The 26,562-nt window shown below is 35.6% G+C and overlaps 2 protein-coding genes across 2 annotated transcripts; one reads left to right on the forward strand and one right to left on the reverse strand.

Annotated features, from left to right (window-relative positions):
• The first annotated feature begins 11,749 nt into the window (after positions 1-11,749).
• On the forward strand, positions 11,750-15,250 carry LOC112280841 (SEC1 family transport protein SLY1). Its single transcript, XM_024516722.3, has 4 exons — positions 11,750-11,934; positions 12,599-13,169; positions 13,614-13,988; positions 14,124-15,250. Exons 1-4 carry the CDS (start codon positions 11,904-11,906, stop codon positions 15,022-15,024), a joined length of 1,878 nt encoding a protein of 625 aa, XP_024372490.1. The 5' UTR covers positions 11,750-11,903; the 3' UTR covers positions 15,025-15,250.
• A 1,934-nt stretch (positions 15,251-17,184) lies between these two features.
• LOC112280840 (uncharacterized) lies at positions 17,185-26,228 on the reverse strand. The gene is made up of 21 exons (XM_024516721.3): positions 25,288-26,228; positions 24,161-24,264; positions 23,605-23,691; positions 23,325-23,400; positions 23,026-23,100; positions 22,722-22,775; positions 22,500-22,559; positions 22,248-22,364; positions 22,015-22,109; positions 21,521-21,726; positions 21,114-21,211; positions 20,880-20,983; positions 20,565-20,730; positions 20,128-20,244; positions 19,957-20,039; positions 19,590-19,734; positions 19,388-19,417; positions 19,162-19,232; positions 18,523-18,932; positions 18,141-18,332; positions 17,185-17,927 (listed from the first exon to the last, which is right to left on the reverse strand). Exons 1-21 carry the CDS (start codon positions 25,324-25,326, stop codon positions 17,710-17,712), a joined length of 2,547 nt encoding a protein of 848 aa, XP_024372489.1. The 5' UTR covers positions 25,327-26,228; the 3' UTR covers positions 17,185-17,709.
• Positions 26,229-26,562: the final 334 nt, after the last annotated feature.

Below are 26,562 nucleotides of genomic sequence, written 5' to 3' on the forward strand. Positions count from 1 at the left end.
TAGTAAATTTAATCTACAAAATATAATAAACTATATTTTCTTTTAACTAAACAACACACACCATGAAGTTATTTCCTTTGGAAATTCAGTGCATTTAATAAGACATCATAAGTATCATTTATAGAAGTAATAGTAAGAATACTTCTTAAAGCTAAGTAAAAACAAAGTCATGTAAATTCTTTCAAGAATGAAAGTACCAACTTTCTAATAATTATTAGCATTAAAGAGCCTTGAAATAAACTTGTTTTCTATATACAACACATAAGCTATTATTTGAATTGATACTTAAGCCTCCAATTTCGGTAATAAATTGTATAGTTTGGCAATGAATTAAGCTTCCTTATAATTTATTGGACATTGAAATGGATTTAATAGCAAATGTTTTTGCAAATATCATTGTAAAAACTTCTTTATAGTGTTACAAAATTATACTTATTATTAACAACTCTATTATACATGTACTCAAGCCATGCTTTCTTACAGCACCTTGGATCTTTTAATTGTATATCATCCATTTCTACACACTACATCATTTAGCAACTTCAAGCTTGTATAGATTATAGCATTTATTTGATTATTTAGTTTGAACTTATAGATTCTTGTAAATTTTACTATTTTTAAGCTGCCACATAAATAAGATGAAAAAGATGGGCAATAAAGGTCTTTATAAAATTCTAACTAATTCATTCCATAAAGATGTCTATTTCTAATTTTAAAAAAATAAGCACATATTTAAAAACGGATATTAAATAAAAATAACTTGTAATAAATAAAAAAGAAGGTTTTGTAATAATAAAATAAAAATTATATATTTTATGAAAGTAAATTTTTTAAAAATAAATACTTTTAATTTTGTATCTACTAGAGGCACTTCTTTGAGTTTGTCTATAAACATTGCTACAATTAGATGCTCCTTGATGCAACCCCCTTTGCGGTTGTCTCTACCCCTTATGACCATCACTTGATTTGTTGTTGAACTATTTGTTAGCAATAGCCTCAATATCATCGTCTATTATTTTCCTACCATTCAAATCACCTAAAAAAAATCAAATGGCATCTTAAAATACCAAACAAAATAAATTTTGTTTATCGAAGTCATACATTCTATGCATGGAGATTTTTTACACAACATTGGCTCTTATACTTGAGTACAAATATTGTTGGGATTAATGCCAAGGTTTTTAAGATTGAAGAGATTGAACAAAATTTGTCCATGATTGAAGAGACTTTCAATGTTAATAATTCATTGAAAGAATCTTCTCTCGATTGGAATAAAAAATTATTTATTATTGCTTCTTTCTCTATTACAAGCTCAAGTGGGATCTTTCTAATATTATCTAAATTCATACCTTTGAATGTTTGCCATTGTCAAGCCACTCTGACTAAATGCATGAATGGAATCTAAACCAGGTTATAGAATTTATCTCTTGCCATTTTACGACATTGCCAATAAAGTGTTTAGTACTACTATGAACTCCACTTCTAGCGCTTGTGCATTATCCACAATCCAAAGATATGAAGCCAATTGTTATATAATCATGAGTTATAGCAATTCCTCATAACTTACTGCAAAAATATAGATTAGAAGAAAATATTCACTAAGCAAAGATTGTAACAATATCTTCTATTATTGAGACCAAAAGAGAGTCCATCCATGTAGATAAACATAAAATCCTTTAATGCATGCCCTTCATGGCGCTCCAATGCCTTGAAAATTCTATATGTCTTAAAATTTGTCTAGTTGTGTGGTATCTTCAAGACATTTGCATTAGATTTGTGCTTCATAAAGTGATTAGTTCCTAATCAACTATAAAATAATGTATGGAACACCATCTTTAACACCTTGTAGAATTCCTTGATGAATTATAAAATGGATTGTGAACTCTATAAAATGTGAACTTTTTTTGATGAAAACAAAGACCAATCTATGTAATGAATGAGAGCCACCATTTGTCTCATTGAGAAATCTTAATATATAGACTAGATGAACTTGTATTTTTGTCACAAAAAGTGTGAATCAAATAAAGTATTTTTTTTGAAATATGTGTATGTGAGCCAATGAATATTTTATTTTTTAAAAAAATAATTAAAATTTACAAAAAAAAAAAAAAAAAAAAAAAAAAAAAAAAAAAACTTTCAATTATAAAATAGAATAATTAAACTTGTTCCATTATCATGGATAATATGAAAAAAAAAAGTTAATTTTATTCAAGGAATTACTTTTGAAAATCATTAAAAAAATATTAAATTATATTAAAAAATTATAAAAGTGTGCTAAGACATTCAAAGATGTATTAAAGTCAACTCTAAAAGATATGAAGCAATTTATTATAATGTCTTTAATAAATCACTTTATTATATAACTTCAATCTATAAATATAAAGTTATAAAATTATAAAAATTACATAGATATTTAATAAAATTATAATACTATAAAAATAGAAATTATAAAACTGTAAATATTAATATATATATATATATATTGGGAGTCTTTTTATCTATAGAATCTATCTTAGTAATAAGAAATTAAGATTTCATAGTTCTCAAAGAATAATTCACAATAGTTTGAAAACATGTGGGAGTTTGGAAATCAATTTGCCTTTGTGAAAATAATATTGAGATGGTATAAACGCATTCTAATAAAGTAAACTTGATTGAATTCAAGCCAAAAAACAACACTTGCTTCACCACAACTCTTTGGTGTAATTTCAAATAATTCTTTATTTCATTGCACCTCACTATATTATTATTAAGGATAATGAAAGTGCCTTCAAAATTAAATGAGTTACATAATGTCTCTTGCATTGGCCTATTCTCAACAAAGTTAATTGTCCCACTTTTGAACAATAGCCTCCTACTTACAATAGCAAAATAATGAATTTATTTAGCTTACAATCAATTCTGTAAAGATGACATAAAAGTTGAAGTAAAAAATGAATAAATAAATAAATAAAATTAAGCCATACTCTTCAATTCTTAAGTCCTTCTTTTCTAATTATCAATAAATTGTAAGTTTTCAATGGATCCATGCAGTAAATAAAAACCATTATTTATCTTGACTATTTATTTTGAGTTTTTATGACACTATACTACTTGTATTGTGAGCTTTGAGTCTAAAACAATTGGGTGCTAGATAAATCTATTCTTTATTAGATATTTTTTATAAGTATAATATTCAAAGAGACTCCAAGACTATGTGAATCAAAAGCTCATATTACTCATTAATTAAATCATCTTTCAAAGCTTTAAGCTTTTTTTTACAAGTTATGATTCCTTAAAAAATGCTTTATTCAATTGCAAAACGTCTTATAGAATGTCTTAATCATTTGTAAAACATCCTATGAAATGCCTTATGAACTTCAAAGAAGGCAAACTTTTTTGATGTAAATAAAGATCCATCCATGCAACCATTGAGAACTACTACCTGAATTCTATGGAATTTTCCAATCAATTGCAAAATATAGTGATGAATTATAAAATGTGTTTTAAATTCAACAAAGCATGAACTTTTTTGATGAAAACAAAGACCAATCCATATAGTAAATGAGAGCCACCACTTGTCTCTTTAAGTAATCTTAATATATATGTATATATATATATATATATATATATATACAAATGTTATTAATATGTATAACATTTTTTATACATTAATAACATTTGTTATACATTAATAACATTTGTATATGTTATAACATATGTATTCATATATATATAACATATACAAATGTTATTAACATGAGAGCCACCACTTGTCTCTTTTATATATATAATATTATATTAATATTATGATATTTTCTTGATGTCATAATAATTTTATAATAGGTCGTTATGAATACAAATTCACCAAAATGAGCCCTTTGAACTCTTTGTAAACTTAGCTTGAGTACATTTAGTTGCAGAGTTGTAGAAAAAAAATGAGCTTTGTAAACTCTTTATGAATTCTACTTGAGTTTTGGTCAAGCTTTTGCTTCTTTTTAAACTCCAAATAATGTTAAGCTTTTTGATAAAAACCAAGAAGGATGCATGAGGTGAAAGAGAGCCACGACTCATCTCCTTGAGCAATTCTAATAATTAGAACTAGATGAATCCATGTTGTTCTCACAAAAAGTGTGACTCAAATGAAGCATTTTTTGAACTAAAGAATATTTTTTAAATATAAATATAATATAATTAAAATAGAAAAATATATATATATATATATATATATATAAAGGAGCTTTTAGCTTTGAAGTAGAATAGATAAACTTATACCATTGTCACAAATAATATGCAAAAAAAGTAGTTAATTTTGTTCAAGAAACTACTTATCAATATATTTTTAAAATATATATATTAAATTAAATTAAATTATCATAAAAGTATGTTAAGACATTCAAAGATATATTAAAGTCAATAAAATTTTTAATTATTAAAATATAAAATATAAAAAATAAATCACTAATATTTATCTAATTAAAAATTTTAAGAAAATAATATTCAGCATGGAATTTAAATTGTTGTTTTTAGAAAGAAGAATCTTGATAGATTAGAAGCAAGTGCATTAAGATAGTTTTGTCATTTAGAAAAAAATTTAAAATTTTTGAAGACAAATTTGTTTGAATGAAGTTTGATTGTTCTAAAAATTTCTAAATGGCAAAAACAATCAAACTTCACACTTTAATATACACAAAGCATCGATCTACAAATGGATTCAAAATCTAGCATTCCAGTAGTACATTATAATAAAATTTCTACTAAAGCACCATAGTTCATAAGACTAATAGTTTCCTAATCTCATATCACTTAGGAATTTCTTCAAATCATTACAAAATTGTATGTATCCTCCCTCTATTTAGATTAATTCTTTTAATTTACATACCATCCAAAATTCTTTCAACCTCTTTTAATTCCTTTAACAACATTTGCTCTTCTTTACTACATTATAAATTCTTAAGAAGGTGGACTCTCCTCCCGTAATGGATCCTCAAATTCCCTCTTCATTCATGAGCTTGAGCATGAGGTTCAAATTTCATGTTATGTTAAGTTTTCATTAACTACAATAGAGAGAAATACATGCAACCAATGAAATCACTATTTTGTCCATATAAGACATTGTTGAATTCATTCACATTCAGTTAAACTTCCTTTCAAACTCCATAGAATGTGAATTTTTTAATGAAAACCAAGAAGGATGCATGTGGTGAAGGAGAGCCAATCTTAATATATAGATTAGATGAATCCATATCATTGTCATGGAAAGTATGATTGAAATAAAGCATTTTTTGAGTCAAAAAATATTTTTTAAATACAAATATAATACAAATAAAAATAAATAAAAATATATAATAGAGCTTTTAGCTATAAAGTAGGATAGATAAAGCTATGCCATTGTCACAAATACTATGCAAAAAAAGGTAATTAATTTTGTTCAAGGAATTACTTTTATATAAATATAATTAATTAATTAATTAAATTACATTAAAAATCATAAAAGTATGTTAAGACATTCAAAGATGTATTAAAGTTAAGAAATAAATTAATTAAAATATAAAGTATAAAAAATAAATTACTAATATTTATCTAATTAAAATTTCTTTAATCCATTTATAATATTTAAAATTTTATTTATTTATTTCTAAAAAGCTTAATTTTCAATATTAGGATTTCACCTTGCACATTAGTACAAAAAATTTGCAATCAAGTTCTTAGAAAGTTTAATTTGTTGATATCAGGATTTCACCTTGTACATTAGTATGAAAATTTTGCAATCAAGTTCTTCAAAAATGATTCTAAATTAATATAACAACAAAGTCTAGAAGTAAAAAAATTTGTAGACTAAGGGAAATATTATAGGGGATAATTTACCTTTTACAAATCAAGTCATGGGCTTAATGTACAATTAACCACACATGTAAAACAATCCAATCTACTTTATTTATCTATTCACATATTGCCAATACATAAAATGTTATTATTGATGATCTAAAAAAATGGTAATGAATAACAACTTGTTTTTATTTCTTTCATTGTTGGTATCAATAAGATAGATTTCTTCTATCAGAAACAGGGAAGAATTCACAATTATATTACTTTTAAAAAATGAAAACATGTCTAATATAAATTTTGGGAATTAATTTTTTTAAGCATATCAAACTGATAAAGATACCTGTTAATTTGACCACAGGTTTTCAAACCTATATACGAAAATATTGTTTGGTATTTTAGGAACATTACAAATATTTAATTTTGTATAATCAATACATTATATGCAAAGAATTTCCATCATTTCATAAATTTAATTATTTGATATTTGAGAAATAACTTTATCAATTACATTGAATACCAACCACATAATGTATGATAAATGTTTCTCAATTTTCATGTATCAATGAAAAATTCGCATGGCATCAGGAAAAGAATTTGAATTTTATATCAAACATAGATGAATTTTGAATTTTCATTTTTTTTATTTTTTATTTTTCAAAATGGATTTATTTACTTAATTTGTTGCAAATAAATGACATCTTTAATTGAATTCCCATAAACACATAAATGTAAATTCAATCTGTACATGTTCTTGATATCACCTGAAAATTACATCATTAAGAAAGCTTATTCTCAATAATAAACACTATTACCCATGTCAATACACTGTTGAAACCAATGAGCGTATAAACCCAGGGTGTTACCATGGTATAATTCATAGATACACAAAAAACTGGTCCAAAGGAGGATCACGAAACTCATATTCTATTATCCAGTTGCAGCAGAAAAAAGAGAAACAATATGAATAGTTGTAAGTATAGATGAAAATAGCGTACTAATGGGGGGTTAAAATACCCACCATCGCCTCAATTATCTGCAGGATCGTCTCTTCCAAGCTTTCCTGGATTGACCAGTTCTGTTTAGATAGGTAAGAGTATTCAATCAGTTGGTTTGCGAAAGTAGTCAATCAGTTGTGTTGCAAGGATCCTACTATGTGTGCAGTCTAGCATTGACTTGAGACGCCATTCAAATCCACATTCTTGAATATCAAGCAAAATATTTATATGATATTGAGCAAAGACATTCACACCTCCACATCCATCCAAAGAAAATGACCCCACTTCACACTGCGCTTCTGCACTATCCACAACCTAGAGATATGAAGGCAATTATTACAAAGCCATTAGTTACTGCGATTCCTCATGAATTACCGCAACAACATGGGTCGGAAGAGAACACTGACTGAGCAAAGACCGCAAGAACATCACCCTCGCTAAGACCAAAATAGAGTCCACCCACGTAAATATACACAAAATCTCTCGATGCATGCCCTTACTGCCGTTGCGTTGAAAAACGGCCTGAAATCTCTGTGAACCCCCTGTGATCAATCGTAAAACGTCATGTGAACTCCAGAGAACGTAAACTTTTTTGATAACAACAAAGTCCGATCCATGCAACCATCGATACCCACTGCTTGTCTCCTTAATATATAGATAATAGCACCCATACCCCTCAATTTTGCTGCGCGCCGCAGCAAAATTCTCTGCCTCAGTCCTCGCTGCCAACCCCACTCTGCTCGCACCGCGACCCTCACCCCATTGCTCGCACCGCCACCCGCTCGCACCCTGCTCGCTGTCAAATCTTTCCACCAGCTCAAATTATAAATTCCGAGATGTATAGTTCTTGCAATGTGACGAAGTGGGGTCATCTCCAACGAACAGGGACGAGACATGCTTTTCCATCGCGGAAAAACTAGAGAATTCTAGCTCCGCCTTCCCTGAAAGAAGCTCGTCAACGCACACCTGCACGGCAATCTTTCTCTTCAGTGGCGGTGTTCACGAACAAAGCACATATTTGTGATGCTCCCCTTTCTCTTCGCAGCTCTTCATCATGTTGAAGGGGGTGCTGGTGGGCGCTCTGATACCAGCCTGCACCGCCCATGTTATAGTCGCCCATTCGCGGGAGTTGCCTCCAATTCTGCACTAAGTCTTCACCGAATTCGTGCCATTCGGCATGAGAGTTTCACCAGTTCAGTGAGGTGGGGGTTGTTCTCGTGTTCCATCTAGTTGCATCAGCCATTTTCTGATGCGCGTACTTTCAGAGAGTAAGCCAAAACCTCAGCTTATGTCCTTAAAACTAGGTGTAAAGTATTGAAGTCACTGACCTCCCCTTTGTACATTTTGTTCGTGAGAAACTCGGGCAATCAAAGTAATTAAGTTCAGCTACCAGCTCTAGCGAAGCTTAGGGTCAATGTCACTCCCCTGTAACAGTTTTCCAGCTGAAGCGACAAGCTTTCAACCTCCCTTGATGGGTAGAAATCTAGCACAAGACTGAATTGAGAGGAGCTCACCAATCCTTCAACCCTAAATTGTGGGTAGAATGGGGGTATCGTTCTAGTTAGTGTCGTCAAAGAAATCTGTATCAGAGTCTGAAAATACGAAGTTCCCTAGCTTCTTTCGGCCTAGTTTGTTCCTCCGCGAATCTTTTTAGTGATTCAGGTTACTGAATCAGTTCAGTCTTCATAGAGTTGTACATAGTGTCTTTAATTGCACATTCCGTGCTTCGATTCCATTTCCATGTTTTCGTAACGACGATAATTGGGTTCCTCGAAAATTAAATTCTCAACATACTACATTGAGATTATGATCACCAAAGCCTCGTCTGATCAGAATACGGAACACCTGCACTAGCTCCAATCTAAAACGTATCCGTATCTCAAGTAATTGCAAACGTCGGCAACGTCGGACTATCACTCAGCTGGATGGAAATTTCAGCTGCTGTTGTTGCTCTCGTAATTTGACCTACGACCTTGATTTGGGCCGATTTTTTTTAGAGTGAAACTTGCAGGGCTCCAAAAAAATCAAACGAGTGTAAAGAGTGAAGGATTCTAATTTTACATTGCATAAAGTTATAATGCTTGTTTCTAATTATTACTCCTAATAAAAATATACTTTATAGATTATATTTAACGATTTGTTTTGACAAATATATTTTATACATAATTGAAATAGAGATAAAAATAAGAAAAACAATTATTTTATATATAAATATCTATTTCTATGAATAAAAGCATGATCAATTATTAATTAAATCATTCCATCTCTATCTATCTATCTATCTATCTATCTATATGTATATATATATATATATATATTACAAAAACAATACATCTATAATCTCTGTACAATAAATACTTGCAAGAGATTTGCATCAACCATTTAATTTTACTCAAAAAAATAAATAAGATTCGTAGTTTCTTTGTTTATGCAGTTTTTTTTTTTTTTTTTTTTTTAAAAAAAAAAACTAAAGGATTATATTTTGTACATATAGTTCTACTAATATTTTCTTTTCAAAAAAACATAAATAAAAAAAATTACAAAAAACTTATTTTATCTTAACTTCTCATACTTGAAGTTTAATATCTAATGGTTTTATAACATTCAAATTAAGAATTATAAAATTATCTTTTTGAGATTTTTCTTTTTTGCTTTAACATAAAAAATGGTTTTTCCATTACAATATTTTTAAAGATAATCAAAAAACATATTCAACCTTCCACCTACTTTACATGTTTTTTTAGTTTTTGATTCTAATAAAAAAAAAAAAAAAAAAAAAAAAAAAAAAAATGAAATAGATAGATAGATATTAAATATTTGTGATAGAAGTATCAAAAATAAAATTTTGACTAAATTTTTTATAAAATTTAAGGTGGTAGTAGCAAAAATTGTGGCAGCAATAGCAATACCTTACATATATACATCCATTTGTTTAATGATTTGTAATATGTTTTATAATATTTTTAGATTTTTAGAATTTTATTATTATACAAATTCTATAGAAGAATAAAAATTTAATACAAAAGAATATCTTCAAATTTAATGTTATATTTTAGAAGGCCATTTTTCTTAGATTAAATGATTATTTTATCTATATACTAATATTTCATCAATTTAAATTTAAAATTAGTATTTCCTTCTTTCATGTTTTTATTTTTATTTATTTTTACAAAAATTGTCTTCAATAGAAAATATTTTTGAATTTTATATTTTTGAAACATCCTTCAAATTCGTTTCAATTTTTTGTACAAAATTAGTATATATATATATATATATATATATATATATATCATTGTTGAATCCATTGTTTCTAAGGAATTTTAAAATTATAGATTTCTATAAAATTTAAACAATTTTCAACATGTCTTTATCGAGAAAAAAAAAATTAATTGGAATTTTCATTATTTGTTAAAATTAAATAGAAATTTTATTATTTTGATCCCAATGACTAAACTTTATATGTATATCACTTTATTTTTTTAGCACAATAAAAACTCAATTGGTATTTAAGCACATTAAGAAACATCATTTATATTCTTATATTATATGTATTAAATTAAAATTTTTAAACTAAAATATTATATATTATTTTTTCAATATCAAAATAGCTCAAATATTTTAATAATTATTTTTTAAAATTTATCTTATTTTTTATTTTTTGTTTTTTAATGTAAATAAACAAAAACAATATAAATGATATGTATTACAATGTACATTGTTAAAAAAGGCAGTTGCATTTGTAGAAAAGAAAGAAAAAGGAAAAAAGAAAAATCTTCAAAATACCTAAATGATCTTAATGCATTTAGCAAAATAATTCCAAATGTTATAGAAAATTTCCAAATTTTTAGTTACTTTATTTGTATAATTTTTTAAAGAAGAAAATTGGTTATATTTAAAGCATAATTTACATCATATTATGATGTATTATTATAGTTAAATTGAATTGAAACCCTTGCTTCTAAACTTTTAAACATCTATGATGATACTAACTCATGTTCTATCTAAATTTATTGGAGTATATCAATTATAAAACATATTAGTGCCAATTTTTATTTTTTATGCAATTTTAACTTCATAAAACCAAAAATATTAATATTTTATTATTATTTTATTTCATCATTTAAATATATATTCATTTTAAATTTTATACTCAAAATTAATTTCATTAATTTAATAAAAAAATGTTTTAAAATTACAATATATATTATATATATTTACATTGAAAATGCAATATTTTATTTTGGCAAAAAATGTTTGTAAATTTACACTAAATATAGTATTATTTATCTTTAAAAAAATTGAAATAAATACATCCATAATTTTCCTCTATTTTATCTTTCTATCTTTCTTAATCTATTTTAAGATTTTCTTTTGTACTTGATGCAATTTTGTCAATGTGTACTATTTAAATCGAGTTAAATGTGAAGGATCAAAACAACTCTTTATATTCTAGCAGAGATTTTCAAACATCAAAAATATCATACCACAAGCTCAAGAGCAAAGTGTTAAATGAACTTCTTAAAAGAACAATGATTTGAAATTTTCACCATCGTTTTCCAGCATTAATACAAATATGTTGTAGTGAATCGTTTTCTCCATTCAACTCAACACTGAACTAAACGACCGCATCGAACCAAGTCATCCAACAAAACATCCATCCATACGACGAAAGGAACTCATCCAACAGAAAATACGACCCACACACGCCGTCTTCAATCATAGCCCGATTCTCCCACGTGTAAACAGGACTCCAAAACTTCCGGATATTTCCGAACCGCATTTACTTTTTTCGTGCTCAACCGAGTTCACGGGTGTTGTCCAATCAGTGCCTTGCCACCCGGGCCCAGAAATAAAGCGAAAATCTAGATGGAAACATCTACGAAGAGTTCCTCAACATCTACGAGCGGAGCCTCTTGGTGGGAAGGGCGAGCAGTGCGAGACAGAGGGTGAGAGAGGAGTGCTTGTGTGTTTGCGGGGAAGATACTCGCGGGAATCGGGAGGGAGGGGACGCAATCGAGAGAGAGAAAGAGATCAGACTGCGTACTACTGAATCGAGGAGGCACGGGTGGGTGCGGAGGATAGTTGCCCAGGATTACAGCCATGGCGCTTTCGCTGAGGCAGAAACAGCTCGGTAACGCCGCTTCCTTGCAGATCTGTGTTCGCATTGTTAGAAGTCAGCACACAGACTGCTTTACTTCGCGAGATTGGGTGATATATTAATTATTTTATTTATTATTTATTTATTTACTACTCTCTTGTGGGCATATTTTCTGGATCGATAGTGTTGGAGTAATTCGTGCTTTGGATGTAATGGTGATATTTCCTTGCTGCAAGTAGGTTGTACTGGAATGATTTGTTGGGTTAGATGGGGCCGAGATTTAATTTGATTGTTTGTATGTTGTTGAGGGAATTGAGAATCATTTTTTTTCAGTGGAGTTGGGTGTGAGTCTGTTTTTATGGCTATTAGATGAGAACTGGTGTGTCGCGCAGTCTTATCGGGAAATTTTATGGATGGTGTTTGAGGGAGAGATGCACGGGGTTTGGTTTGTGGAGTGCTCTGCACCTTCGTAGGTTTAGGGTTTACGTGTAGGACTTATATTTTTTTTTGTTCTTGCATTGTGCGGAATCGGATGCGTGAGTGTCGAGCTGTTAGAGTATACGTGGAATGTTGTCAATGACATGGATGGTGCGGGCAACTTGGTTACCGTGATATTGGAGGTTGTCTTCATTCACGAACATTGTCATTTTGTGCATGATACATGACCTGAATTTGAGGGCGGTGAACATGTTTACAGATGCGGTGGTTCGGATGCTGAATCTTAATCACCCAGTCTTAAGTGGGGGCACAGCAGACGAAGAGGTATACAAGGTGCTGATATATGACAATTTCTGTCGCGACATTCTGTCGCCGTTAATTCGCGTCAACGATTTAAGGAAGCACGGCATCACACTGTACCTGGGCCTAGATAAGGAGCGACAAAATGTGCCTGATGTGCCAGCGATTTACTTTGTTCAACCACTGCAGGCAAATATTCAAAGAATAATTTTAGACGCATCTCGTGGGATGTACGAAGCTTTCCATCTCAATTTTTCGTCATCCCTGCCTCGACCTCTCTTGGAGGAGCTAGCCACAAATACACTCAGAACAGATTGCTTGCAGAGAATCGCAAAGGTTTATGACCAGTATCTTGAGTTTGTGACACTTGAAAATGGGATGTTCTCTCTTGCCCAGCCACTCTCGTATGTGCAACTTAATGACCCTGCTGCCCAAGAACAGGACGTGGAGGCCGTGGTTGAAAACATTGCTAATGGGCTATTTTCTGTTCTTGCGACTTTGGGAGTAGTCCCAGTGATCCGATGTGCAAGGTAATGATCATTTTTTACCCGTCCAGAAATGAACTTCGTTCTTATGTTTCAAATGAGCCAATCAATATAAACATGCACCTCGTTGTCACGAATATCTATCTATGCCTTGATATTAGCGAGAGATTCTAGCGTTCAGGGTCAATGATTTAGGCTTATTACATCTTATGATTATCAAACCTCGTGGAGAACAGTTTTTGATATTGGTTGGGATGGAATCTTTAGGAGAAAATGTGAGGATATTGGGGAAATTTGGCACATGAACCTCAGCAATACTTGATACAGTACAAAGAAAATAGAAGCTGGGACTTCCTCTAAGACTTCTTCATTAGCGGAAATATCTAGTGTAGTTTCTAACCACATTGCGCCCATCTATAGCTTAATGTGGGTTTTATTATATTGAGGTGCTGAGTACATCCTCTAAATATTTTCTACTTTGGCTGACAGTGGTGGACCAGCAGAGATGGTAGCTAGTGCCTTGGACTCACGTATACGAGATCATCTGGTTTCGCGAAACAATCTGTTCACAGAGGCTGGACATATGGGCACTTCTTTCCAACGGCCTGTTCTATGTTTGTTTGATCGTAATTTTGAGTTATCAGTTGCCGTCCAGCACGTTTGGAGCTATCGTCCACTTGTCCATGATGTTTTGAACATGAGGTTGAATCGTGTTACTGTTCAAGGTGAAGGGGGCACTTTAGGCTTGAAGGGAAAGAATGCTGGGAAAACGTATGAACTTGATGATGGTGATTCGTTTTGGGTTGCTAATGGGAACGCTGTGTTTCCCCAAGTAGCTCAAGAAGTTGAGGTTCAATTGAGCAGGTCAGTTTGTACCCAATTATTGATTTCATGATTATGGTAGAGTGACCCTCTCTTCTTTATAACTTTGAATTCAGATGTAATTGGATTGCTGAGGTGGATGTAACCAGCATTGATTCTTGATGTTGTGGGTGTTAGGTATAAGCAAGACATCGCGGAGGTAAACAAGAAAACAGGAGGTGATGCTGAAGATTTCGATGAACAAGAATTGATGGGTAACACGAAGCACTTGATGAATGCCGTGAACTCTTTGCCAGAGCTTACTGAAAGAAAGAGGACGATTGATAAGCATACCAACATTGCCACTGCTCTCTTAGGGGAAATCAAGAATCGTTCTCTTGACAGCTTCAGTTCGATTGAGGATGAAATGCTCTCAAAAGGCAGTGTTGACAGAGGTCTCATTGCACATCTGAAAGGTAAAGGCTCCAAAAAAGATAAGTTAAGGCTAGCTGTTGTATACCTGCTCGCAGCAGAAACCACAGTTCCAGCAGAACTTGAAGCAGTTGAAGCAGCTCTTCGAGAATGTGAGGTCGATCCTTCAGCATTCCTGTATGTCAAGAGGATCAAATCCCTAAACGTTTCGTTGTCCTCTGCGCAAGCTGCAAGCAAGAGCAATCTTGGTGGATGGGGAGGGCAGTTCTATGAACAGGCATTGATTTCAATTACGGCAGGGGTGAAGAATCTACTCTCAGGGGGTAGGCAAGCAGCTCTTATCCGCGTAGTCGAAGCTCTGATGGAATCTAAACCATCTCCTGAAACAGATTCTTACCTCACATTTGATCCACGAGCTCCTAAAGGATCGGCTGGTGCTGGTAGTGTTTCTAAAGGACCCTTCAAAGAGGCCATCGTTTTTATGATAGGGGGAGGGAATTACCTGGAGTATGGAAGTTTGCAAGAGTTTGCTAAGCGACAGCAACCGACGAAGAACATTATCTATGGAACCACTGAGATATTATCTGGAGAAGAATTCATTGAGCAACTGGCTGTGTTGGGTAGAAAGATGGGGGTTGGAGGATCTACAGCTGCCTCCTCTTCCTAGAACATTAAAATATTCTGTCTACCCATCCCCTTATTTTTTTGTTAGTATTCATTTTCACTGGTTGGGGTGTTCTTGTAGTCAGAAGGATGTTGATCCGCTGCAAAGGTCACGCTACTTTGTAAGTTCACAGATGAAGGTAGCTTAAAATGGCATGTATGAGATACTTAGGAGAATCTGTAATCTTTGGGTATATAATGGGAGCTCTTCGAAATTTTTAGCTGCTTTACATACTGTGTCAGTGCGGGTTATCGTTTTTCCTTGCTTTCTTTGTTATCTTAATTTCTTTTTTTCTCCTTCATGACGCTCTTATTATAATTATTGTTGAACCTCTAACCTGGTTGTAAAGCTATCGTAGTTGTGTTTTTACGTCGTCGTAGAATTTTTTCGCATTGCTTGCTTGCAAAGGAGACGAGGCAGGCATCAGATGTTGGCTTGGTATTCAAGTTTGTGGTTGACCCTGAAGACTCAATGTTGAGATCACGGATTTTCCTAAAACAGAGGGATTCCACTCATGATCTTCAACGAGATCTTATGTTTATTTGGGCTAATCGTTTGGTGCGCTAGCCCAATTTTCGCTGAAACTCTTCCTATTTGTTTGTGGCAATGCCTGAGACCTTGATATTTTGGTGAAACCATTTTCAGCTTCCCAGGTATATAGTATGTTTTTCCACGCCCGCTGTAAAATGAGCGAAGCCTGCGAGAAGTATTAGCAAGTACTCACTTGTCATTGTTGTAGGTTTTTTGGAACAAAAGAATGTTTTACATTCGTTTCAGTTATCATTTTTGGCAGGAGAAACCATCTTGGGCTGTATTAACCTGGTGTTAACTGTAAATTTGAATTTCATCAACTGTGGCATCTGGTTCGCTATTGACGAACGTAATATTATGTCAATTTGGGTTTCCTTAAATACGAACGGACATTTTGGTACTTCCACTTTCTTCTATATGCCTAAAATTACTTACTTCACGATTGTATTTCAAGTTGTAGATTGGGAAATATATTCAGGCGGTTTCAAGTTGGTCATTGCTGTTACTGTCGTGGAGACTTGCCTCTGCCTCTTTTAAACTCAGCTTTGTATACTGCGAAAAGCTACATGAGCTTAGTGCGATGCTCATTGGGATTCGTGTTTGGTGACCATGGCATGATGCACTAGCAGGCGTTACAGCACTGCAGTTGAGCTGCAACAGATTTTTCTTAGAAGTCAAAATACTCGCACTGGACGAGGAAGCGATATTTGGAATACCGAACAATAGTATATGGTGTATCAGAATTAGTGCCCACAAGTGTACTTCGGTTGTCAATACAGCTGCAGTAGCGCCGTGTATTCCAGTTTGAGCACTCTTGCAAAGAAGTTGGGCTTTGCTTTGCACAGGGGTTTGAGATTATTCCAGGGCAAAGCTCAAGAGGATGTCCTGAGGAGGTGGTGCAGGGTCCACACTCAAAAGCCGATCACAATGTCAGTTAGTTGCGGCTGTCAACTGTAGTTTAAACACTATGTAATCTATTTATATCAATGTGGTGGTTTAGCCATTTCTGCCTTTAACTACTGTAACATTGTGTATGACCGTTGCAGCAAAGTATTGTAATGGTCATCAGCGGGGTTACAATGGTCAGTGTTGAAGTGGTTTTTGAGATCGGGACTTCAGTCCCCGTCTTACAACCCAGGTCGTGGGCTCTGCAGCGCATGGATGACTTTCACTCCGCGAGGTTTGGGATCAAGAAGCAACGCAATTTGCTTACCCCTTCGTAAAGCCCAGAGATTAGAGGTGCTTCTGCTGTCTCTGACGGGTGTTACTCCGCGGAGGCACAGCCATTTTGACTCCCGTTTGTCTCCTTGGGGACGGTAATCGTCTAAACTTTAACATGGTTCTGATGAAGACGGTTTGAACATATGATAACTAACTCAACTTGTCAGGTTATTTCTATGTTGAAACTCGCAATCCATGGTTTAAAACCTTACTAGATTGGTTTTTGAAGTCTGATAGAAATTATTAATTAATAATTTTAAATATTGAGATTTTATCTCATTGCATCAGGCAACACAAACAATACTAAACATCAAAGGTTGTATGTTACTCTTCAAAGCTTGTCTGATAAAGTTGTCAGAATCACACATCATGAGAGACTTCAACATAGCCAACCCAACAAGGGAAAGAAAATGTTTGTAATCACCGAATTTACTATTTCGAAAATATAAATAAGGATTCATGCCTTGGACTCTATCATAAGCACCCCACATGCAAGCCATTCCGAGGCTCAGCAACGGTTTGGTAGAAAATGAATATGAAAGAGTATATTCAGGTGTGAAGTTGGACAACCCCAGCAGGTCTGCTGCTGTAAGTAATTGATGGGGAGCCACTTTGTACAGTATTACAGAAGAGTATCTGTAAACTTTATGCGATCGATTGTTCCCCTCATGAGTTTCGAAAAATAATGGAAGGTAGGATACGAACAAACTTGCAGAAGGGGTTGAACTGGTGGAACAGCCGCTTGCTTGATGCATCTCCCCAGTAGACCATCAAGATGCTAGCAAATGGATGTTGATATGGCGTTATAGGACACACGATTGAACAGACAATTGAGCTACAGACCACTGGCTTAACGAAGAGCTCTCTAACGCATTCAAATGGATAAATCGTATTCATCGAAGGTATACAAACCAGAATAAACAGGAGCACGGAACCTCACAACTTTTCCTCGACATCCGACGGTGTGTAGTCACTGCGCCAATAATTCACGTCGCTGAAATCAGAATTGCCGCTAGAAGAATCCTCTTTTTTAGGCTCACTTCCGTGATGCTCACCCTTGAACAAAGGTGTGGCCTCCCCTACAACACCCTCCTTCAACATCTTCTCCATGGCTTTGATTGTGCCGTCAGGTTCTACACCAGCAACTTCTTCACCTGTGGGCAAAGTTTTAGACAAGCACCATGCATATTCAATCATGCCAGGAATGCTTCAACCGAAGTCCCTACTTCGTACATCCAGAGCATCTCAAACCAAAAAAATTGAAATAAAATGGACCTTTCGCATTCACTGAAGGAAAAAAATTGTTTCAGTTACGAAAATTTTGAGATGTATATTCATGAGAAACATAGTTGATGTTGGAATTTTACCTGTAATGGGATTGACCATATGCCCCTCTGGAACCACACTAGCATCAGCAGATTCAGAATGAGATTGATCGGCCTTTTTTTCGACATTGGGTGAATCAGGTGTCTGCCCGGCTACCTCGAAGTGCTCAGGAAAATGAACATCGAATGGGATTTTGTCATCAATCACAGGTCCCCCTGATGGAATCTCCGTGCCTGCTCCTCCCAAAAAGTCAACATTTATTCCACATTCAAAAAACATCAATACGAGGAGACGAGACGTCACAAAAATCATCAATATATGAGCCTAGATTACAGTGGCAAATGAAGTGTCAAACAAGAAAAGCTTAGAAATAGAAGGTTCCCGTTCAGACAGCGTTATCAAGAGTAACGATTGGCAAAATACCTGCACTAGATTCTTCTGATCGATGTTGGAACAATGATAGATCGTCCGAAATATCTATTTTCTCAAGTTTCGTAGTTAGTTCTGAGTAATCTAAAGAATGATATGTCAGACTGCTTTTGCTTTCTCTCTCCAGTACATCAAAAAGATTGGGTTCGGGTATTTTATTGGATTTCGCCGAACTAGCTGTATCTGCGAGATCTTCATCTTCTCCTAGAACCACTTCATCATCACTGCTGCTATCCCCGCTACTGTTAGGAGGGGAGATTATATTTGCAGCTGGTCCCAAATCATTCCGAGGTGGAGAAGAGGTTACAAGAAATGTTGGAGCGGACTCTTCTGTTGACCTGGCGAAATCATCTTGAAACGCAAACCAGTTGTTGTTTCGACCGAACAAGCTGTCTGCCCTACCACTACATCACAAATTTAATCCGAAAACTTCAGACAAAATGAGACTAGAAGAAAACCGCCAGTGGTTACTCCTTTCCCAATAATAAAATAGCTTTAGGATTTAGGACTTAGATTTCGGAATTAGATTTAGGAGAAAAAAACCCAAGGAAAACTGGTACTTAACACAACTCAAATAATAGGATAAGAAGTAAGTGCAAAAAAAATAAATGTTGAGTAAGATAATGAAGACACCTGTCCTGATCTTCACCAAGTTGCAACGATGAAATGACAACTTCAGCAGACTCATCATCAAAAAACATGTCCTACACACACAACCAATACTTAGTTCCCTTCCATATATTGGATCATTTCCCGTCCATCCTAAACATAGACTACACATTCATATCATCGAAGTTATACTAAACCGTAAGACGAAAACATGATACTTCAAAAATGAGAGTTGGGTACGAGGATGAACCTCCTCATCTCTCTCCATTGCCCCATGACCCTGTGCAGCGATACAGATGCAAACGTAATAAATGAGAACAAACTGGAACTCGGCAAGTGGGGTTCGAAAAACATTAAAAACATAAAAGAATTAAAAATATCCAACATATACATATCAAACAGAAGACGCGGTACTGACCAAAACGAGCTGAGGTAAGACAGCAAGGACTAACCTCTTCAGCATCATCATTGTCAAACATGCCGTACCGATAAACCTCGCGATTTATGTTACTGGCCATAGTTGATATATCATAATCCCTATGACGGAAGTCATCTTCGTCACTGTCCATAGGACGATCCTGTACAGCAGTTGGTCGTCTGTGCACATATCAGACCACCATGTGAATACTTCGTTAGACACATTATCGTATTTTCTCGAACAACATTTCATTGCATGAATGAAGAAACTGCAATACACTTCCCAAGAAATTTAACACACTTAATTACAAAATTTTGATGTCACTATGATAAAACGACAAACCTAGAAAATTCAAAAAATGCAGGAAAATGAAAATCGCCATCATAAAGATAGAGACGTACCCACAAGACCAGTGAAACACATTTTCAATTGAGTTCCGAGGCTGCAAAACTTTTGTCACCCAGTCACTCCATTTAGAATTAGCCTGTGAAGTGAAGACGAAAAAAATTAGAATACAATGGCAAAGAATGCAAATATATTACAATGCAACTGAGAAAACAGATGTTGCATACCTGTAAATGACCTTGAATTAAAGGAATCGCAGAGGCTTGATGAATCTTGTTAGCGAGACGAGTAAGATGACCCATATTCCCTATCCTTGTGCGTGATTTACTGACTGTAGACTTTGGCTGCAGATCAATAAAATGGATCAAATCTAAAATCCAACTGGTGAACAATAATAAACCCACAAACATGGTATTGTATCCTGATCCTTACTGAATGATCTCTGACAAGCTTACGTCACAAATATAGATTGTGCACAGTAACCGTCGTAGATTAATTACATCTACTATTCGTAACAGTGATTCAGCAATCAATCAAACATCGTCTATAAAATTCTCTGATAAGATTCATCACCCTAGAAGCATCACATATGCAAAAAGTATCATTAAGTATACTATTTAAAGAATGTAAGTACACAACAATCAGCCCCAAACTAAACTCGTACCTCCGCTTGATTGTCTGGAACGTAAGGATTATCATCCGCAGCCAATAAATTATCCAAAAATTTACAGTCTTGAAATAAATGATCAATCAGTTTTTGACTTTTGCTCTCCAAGCACGAGGACACAATACTCTCCACATGATGATGCAGCATGTTATTGAAGGGATAACTGTCACGGCCAAATATCCAGCATATGACCAATTGTTGCTCAAGCTCAAATGCACATCGCGCGTAGTCTCATGCACGCTGCCTGACATGATATACCAATTTCTACGTCCACAATACACAGCAAAAAGGAGGGTGAATAGGAAAGCTTACTCAAAGAAGAGCTTTAATACAAGTTGAATTGCTCCTGAGTTGACCAACTGGTGCCTGGCGCCGTCACTATTGGTTCTCAACAGAACCGCAATGAACTCCACGATCTGCCCAATAACTCACGATATCAGTGGAGTGTAAAAATTAACACTATGAGCTACAAAATGCAGTGAAGTTGACTAAAAAAGGAGAAAAATTCTCGCTCTGCAACGCCAATAACAAAATTCCAAGTCTAACCTTAAGCCTGTGGACACCCAAAGGTGGCTGAAGCTGTCCATATGTAGTAGGCAACATCAGGTTGTCCTTGGAGACATCCAATACTGCAAGCAAGTCACCTGCGGACATCAAGAATGCACCTTCAGGGGAAGCAATAACTGCGAGTTCCATCTTCTCCACTTAATATATATTAACCAGGATCCAAATGCAATTTTCAACGGATGTCTTCTCATATGTTCTACTATCTTGAACATAGTAATCATACAAAAGCAGTGTCCTGGCTCCCCACTACGAGTGCAAAACTGTTCGGGCTGATTCAACAGTTAAACCGACGAACTAAATCAGAAGTTATTCCACTTCATCCAGCGGCTACATAGCATAATATTATATTCGCCGGACAACCGTTATCGCAAGAAACGTCGGCTCACCTAATCTTTGTAGCATGCCTTCAACAGTCTCCGGGTTTGCAGTAGTCATTGGTTCAGTCACATGCTGGCCACGAGCGGCTCCTGCAGCTGCTACGGAAGCAGCTCTCTTCGGGTCCAAGAGAGATATACAGACAGAAAGGGCATGCACAAGGGTAGACTTCGACTCCGGATTATCCAATACGTGAAGAAAGAGGCGCCCCACAAACCTGCCAAGACAAGCAATAACAATGGAATGGCTTTAAATAAGGGTTTCTGTAAGAATAAAGCAATACCAAATCAAGAATCTAAAATGTATTATATCTAAAATGCATTGTGCACATAGACCTTATGTTCTTCGAGTGCATCTGCTTTAAAATCTTATAACGTGAGAACTAATGACTCTTCGGACACATGACATCCTGTCAAGGCATCATAATTGGTAAAACATAAATTACTTCACTTTCAACCACCATAACATTCGGATGGACAATTTGAAGAAACTGTGAACCACATACTTTGGGCTAGAAAGTTTTGAAGTGAGTGCAGATGGAGCAATACGCGTAACAGCTGACAAAGTCTCTGCAGCATTCGCATGAACCTCTGAAGAATTCTGCCGTCGCAAGAAATCAGAATAGTCAGATACCAAGGAAACGTGAATCGCAAAAAGCGGACAGGCTCATAAAATCCACGACATCTTCAAGCAGCGCTATGGCCAATTTAAATTTTAAAAAGTGAAGAATAAAAATACCGGTGGACTAAGCTTATCTACGAGCATCTCCAGTAGATCCGTGTCGGCTAACCATTGCAACGAATCCACATGAAGAGCATATATATGTTCGTCTGCGCCCACCAGCCGGACCAGAACCTACAAGTGCAAGTGCAAACTCATAAGTTAAAGCTTAATTTCAAAACTGCTTGAAGGCAAGATATTCAACTCAAGAAACGGACGATTCTAGACCGATATAAGACCCACTACCAAGTGATGATGTAGAGAACTTACCTCCATGATAGAAGTAATACCAATTAAATCAACCAACTTCTTCAACATCTCTTGGTGAGTCTGGAAAAGTTAACCAATAGTAACACATAAGAGACCATGTGTGCGTGTGCGAGGGACACGTACATAGAAAGAGAACTACTTTAAATGTAAATGAAGCATAGACAAAAAATCAAATCAAACAGTGCTATAAATGAGGTTTATAAATGAAGTTTTCGGACTTACTTGCAAATACTGCATTACCGGAACAGTTTTTCTAAGCAACAAGCAAACAACAACCTGCGCCACAATTTGAAACGAAATAATCACCACATTAGACAACTTAATGTGCAATTCCAATCAAGAAAACACTTAAGCATGTGCCAAATGTTACGAAATAATTCAATTTACTAATTATAGAACACACAACATTCAGTTTCAACACACCGATGAACTGAATCTGTATAATGCTAGCAGTCTATATATGAATATTCATGAACAAAAAGAAGAATCTTAGTGTGATGAAACCCAAAAAAAAATGTATATTTACCTTACTAAAGTAGCCTGCCAATAACGTTCCATGTGGCCGACCAGCCTCCAAGAAAGAGAAGAGATAATTCATGCTCTGCAAAGGAGCAAGGATTTATTGAACACACCTTCAATCCTGTCTACCGTACCATTTGCAGCACTAAATGAATTTGGATAATTTGATATAGATGAGTTCCAGACTTCGTGACAAACATTTACATCAAATACTGCCGAATAAGTGTAAGTTTCCCATGAACATGAAAAAGAATTTTTCTAGAAATGAACATTATCAACGTTCAAAACAAAGTATATGAGTAATACCTCCTCATCCTCAACTAAAGTCTTGAATATGACATCTATCTCACATGTGAAAATTTCACATGCAATGAATGGAAACCTGCATGGGCGGTAATGAGACTTAGCTCCCTTGTTTTTATCATTATTAGACTACCATTACAAACTTACGAAATAACTACAAATTGCTACAAATTCAAGTCAACAATCAGTCCTATTGCAGGCAAAAAAACTAGGTCGAGAAATTAGATACCTCGGATGTCACACAGCTGATTAAGTCCAATTTTACTGCAAGAAGAAGACTTACTTGTACGAACGCTTGTTATCTGCACCCTCCGGTGGCTCTTCGACTACATAACGGAGCAGCGCATGCACCTGAGCCTTCCCCCGCATGCTGTAAACATCGAAGAGGAGTGACCATGACACGATCGCAAAAGAAAGATCAGTAACACTAGTAATTGATCCATTAGCACCAGACACGCATGTCAAAAAGCATCCATACCACATGTCAAATATCAAAGCATAAACCTTCTGAACATTCCATGATCTCACATCAGGCCTACTACGCATGGATTGTCTTGTGTGCGTGTAAAACAAAAGTCGATTTTATGAATAACTATACACAAGCCCCTATAATCATCACGTTATGAGAAAAGTTCACCAACTCTTGTAATTGGTACCAAAGTGTTAAGTATAAAATTTTAACATTGAGTTCCACAATCCTTAGTCATCTCACTTAATATTGCCAGTATGTGCAAAAACTAGAACAATCAGCTGATAGGAAACCCAACTTATTAGAAAAGTTGGTTCATACAAAGCAACTTAGAGTGAGCTGAAGCAGAGCGAGATGGAAGGGTGCTCACAAATTGATAAGCCGGCTGTTCAAAGCTTTGCACTCCTGGATGATTTCATCTTCATCCAGGAGTTCTTCCAAGGTATAGGCATCCTTATCGAGCACCGCTTCTACCTGCATGTACAACCATGACCACTTCAGTACTAGCAACTAAAACTTTACATAAATAATATGCATGAAATTCAAAACAACGAACTAAGTCCACACTTCCGCGGCTAATAGTAACACACTCCATAATGCACAAACGATTATACAAATCATTGTTTGTGGGAACCCCCAATAAACAATCCGTAACCCCTCGAACTGACGATGTAAGCAATAGATATGAGTCACTAAGATGACGCACATTCATCGTTACAAAAGTCGCTCATGCATATTGATTAAAGAACAAGGATTTCAGCCTGACATGGGATAACCGTGTTCAGAAGAACTTAGAAAGACGCCAATCCAGAACAGTCATCCTATTCACACAACGCAGTGTCACTTAAGGAACATTGTGTCTATGAGCTTAATAAAAAGCATTTTATAAAAACCAAAAAAAAAGTCATGTAACCTATCGAACAAGGCACGACCAGGTCAGCTACGTCAACTTGTTTCGACACCTGCACACCTATCTAATACATATTCAGCAGACCTAGAATTGTGATAAAACAGCACCCTGACAAGCTGACAGGTAGGACGTGATAGATGAACAGAAGTATATAGTCGACGAGCAGGCTTCAAAAACATATGCATTGCCACCTACAATTTACGAAGACTACTTTAATCTTAACAGGCTCAGCATTTCCAATATAGTGAGACTACTTCGTTATAACATTAATATTAAGCTGTCAGCATGCGATTGTTGCTTGTAGAAAACAAAATCCACAAAAACATCAAAACTATTTACAAAAATCAAACATGATTACAGCAATCCTGGATATTCTTCACACTTTCATATAGCCATTTCAAAAAGAATTCATAAACCACTACAATGAGGGAAGATTCAACACAAACGACACATGGGCGCACTGAAGATACACTTCATGTATAATGGAGAATCAAAATGTGTAGACAACGGGGTCAATAGTCTGAAAAAAATAGATTTCTATATTACTCTAGCATCACAGTCCAGAGGAATTGTAAAAATGAACTCACCGGAGAAGTGGTCGATAAGCCAGATATTCGCCAGAACATTTTTTTTCACGAATGCGTTCAATCCCACTGAACCCTTGCTTCCCAAAATCTCCCTAACTCGTCAGAGCGGTTCTGTTGCCAGAAAGTAAAACACTGATCTCCAGCGCTCCCCTCCTAAGCCTTCTGAATTTATCCAACCAGATCTGCGCTGCTGACAACACTCAACACTTGCCCTTCTTTTCCGGCTAAAGACCTACATCAACCAAATCTTGTTGCTCTACTTCCCCACGCCGTACTCTCTCGCTTTCCCCCGCATGGAAACAGCACGAAACTTGCACAACCGAGCTCTCCGCACTATGATCTCGGGCGTAAGATCTTAGTGCCAGCCTCTGTCCCAACACTTCAAGCGCCCGTCCCTTAGCACACTCCGGTGAATCCACAACTTCATCTCCTTCTCACACACCAGCAACCATTCATTTCCTCTAGACAAAATAAGCTTCTCCTCTTCCTCTTCCTCCTCCTCCCTGCACAATTATAATGCAACCACGACAAAAAAAAACACTTCTCTCCCTGTTCTTCCACTCCCTATCTTCCTCTCTATCTCACTCTACACCAAAGGCCTTCCACCGCTAGTTCACTTACGCTCAAAACACGCGCAACTCACTCCCGCTCCAGCAACAAGGTGCGTCCAACAGCAACCGAACCCTAATGGCCCGTCAGCCCGTCAGCTCGACCGTTCAAAAAAACACAGCGTGGAAGGGGGAAGAGTTTTTCCGAGCTCAGGCCAAAACGAGGGACGACGGTATCCTCGCCATCATCTGGCAACCGCAGTGCATGCACAGCCAAGCCCACCAGCAATCGGGGCTCGAACAACACAATTGGCTTCACGGGCTAACAATCGAGCATCGCCACCACCAAAAGCAAGTGCCAATGCCTCTCCCGCTCGCCCGCCCCGTAGTTCCGATGCCTTCAATGTCTTCCTTACCACCGACCCCGCCTCCATCCCCCCATCTCTGTGGCCTATGCCCGCGGGCCACCTCGGATCGTGCGGCTCTGGATGCACACGGTGAGAGAGGCCGCGCCACAGACCTGGGCAAAGAACTCTCCCGCAGGGGGGCAATCCTCTGTGTCGCGGACTGCAGCCCCGCCCGCTTGACCTTCCCGCCACAGGCTTGCCGCTCCCTGGTCAGACTGGCCTTTTGGTTAGACGGCCGCCGAAGCTGCGGCAGGGAATGATTGCCTCACTTGACCCGGTCTGCGGCTGGCGCTCCGGGGATTGGATGAGCTATCACCCGT

This window comes from Physcomitrium patens, chromosome 4 (assembly GCF_059467195.1).
Source record: "Physcomitrium patens ecotype Gransden chromosome 4, ASM5946719v1, whole genome shotgun sequence".
Lineage (NCBI taxonomy): Eukaryota > Viridiplantae > Streptophyta > Bryopsida > Funariales > Funariaceae > Physcomitrium > Physcomitrium patens.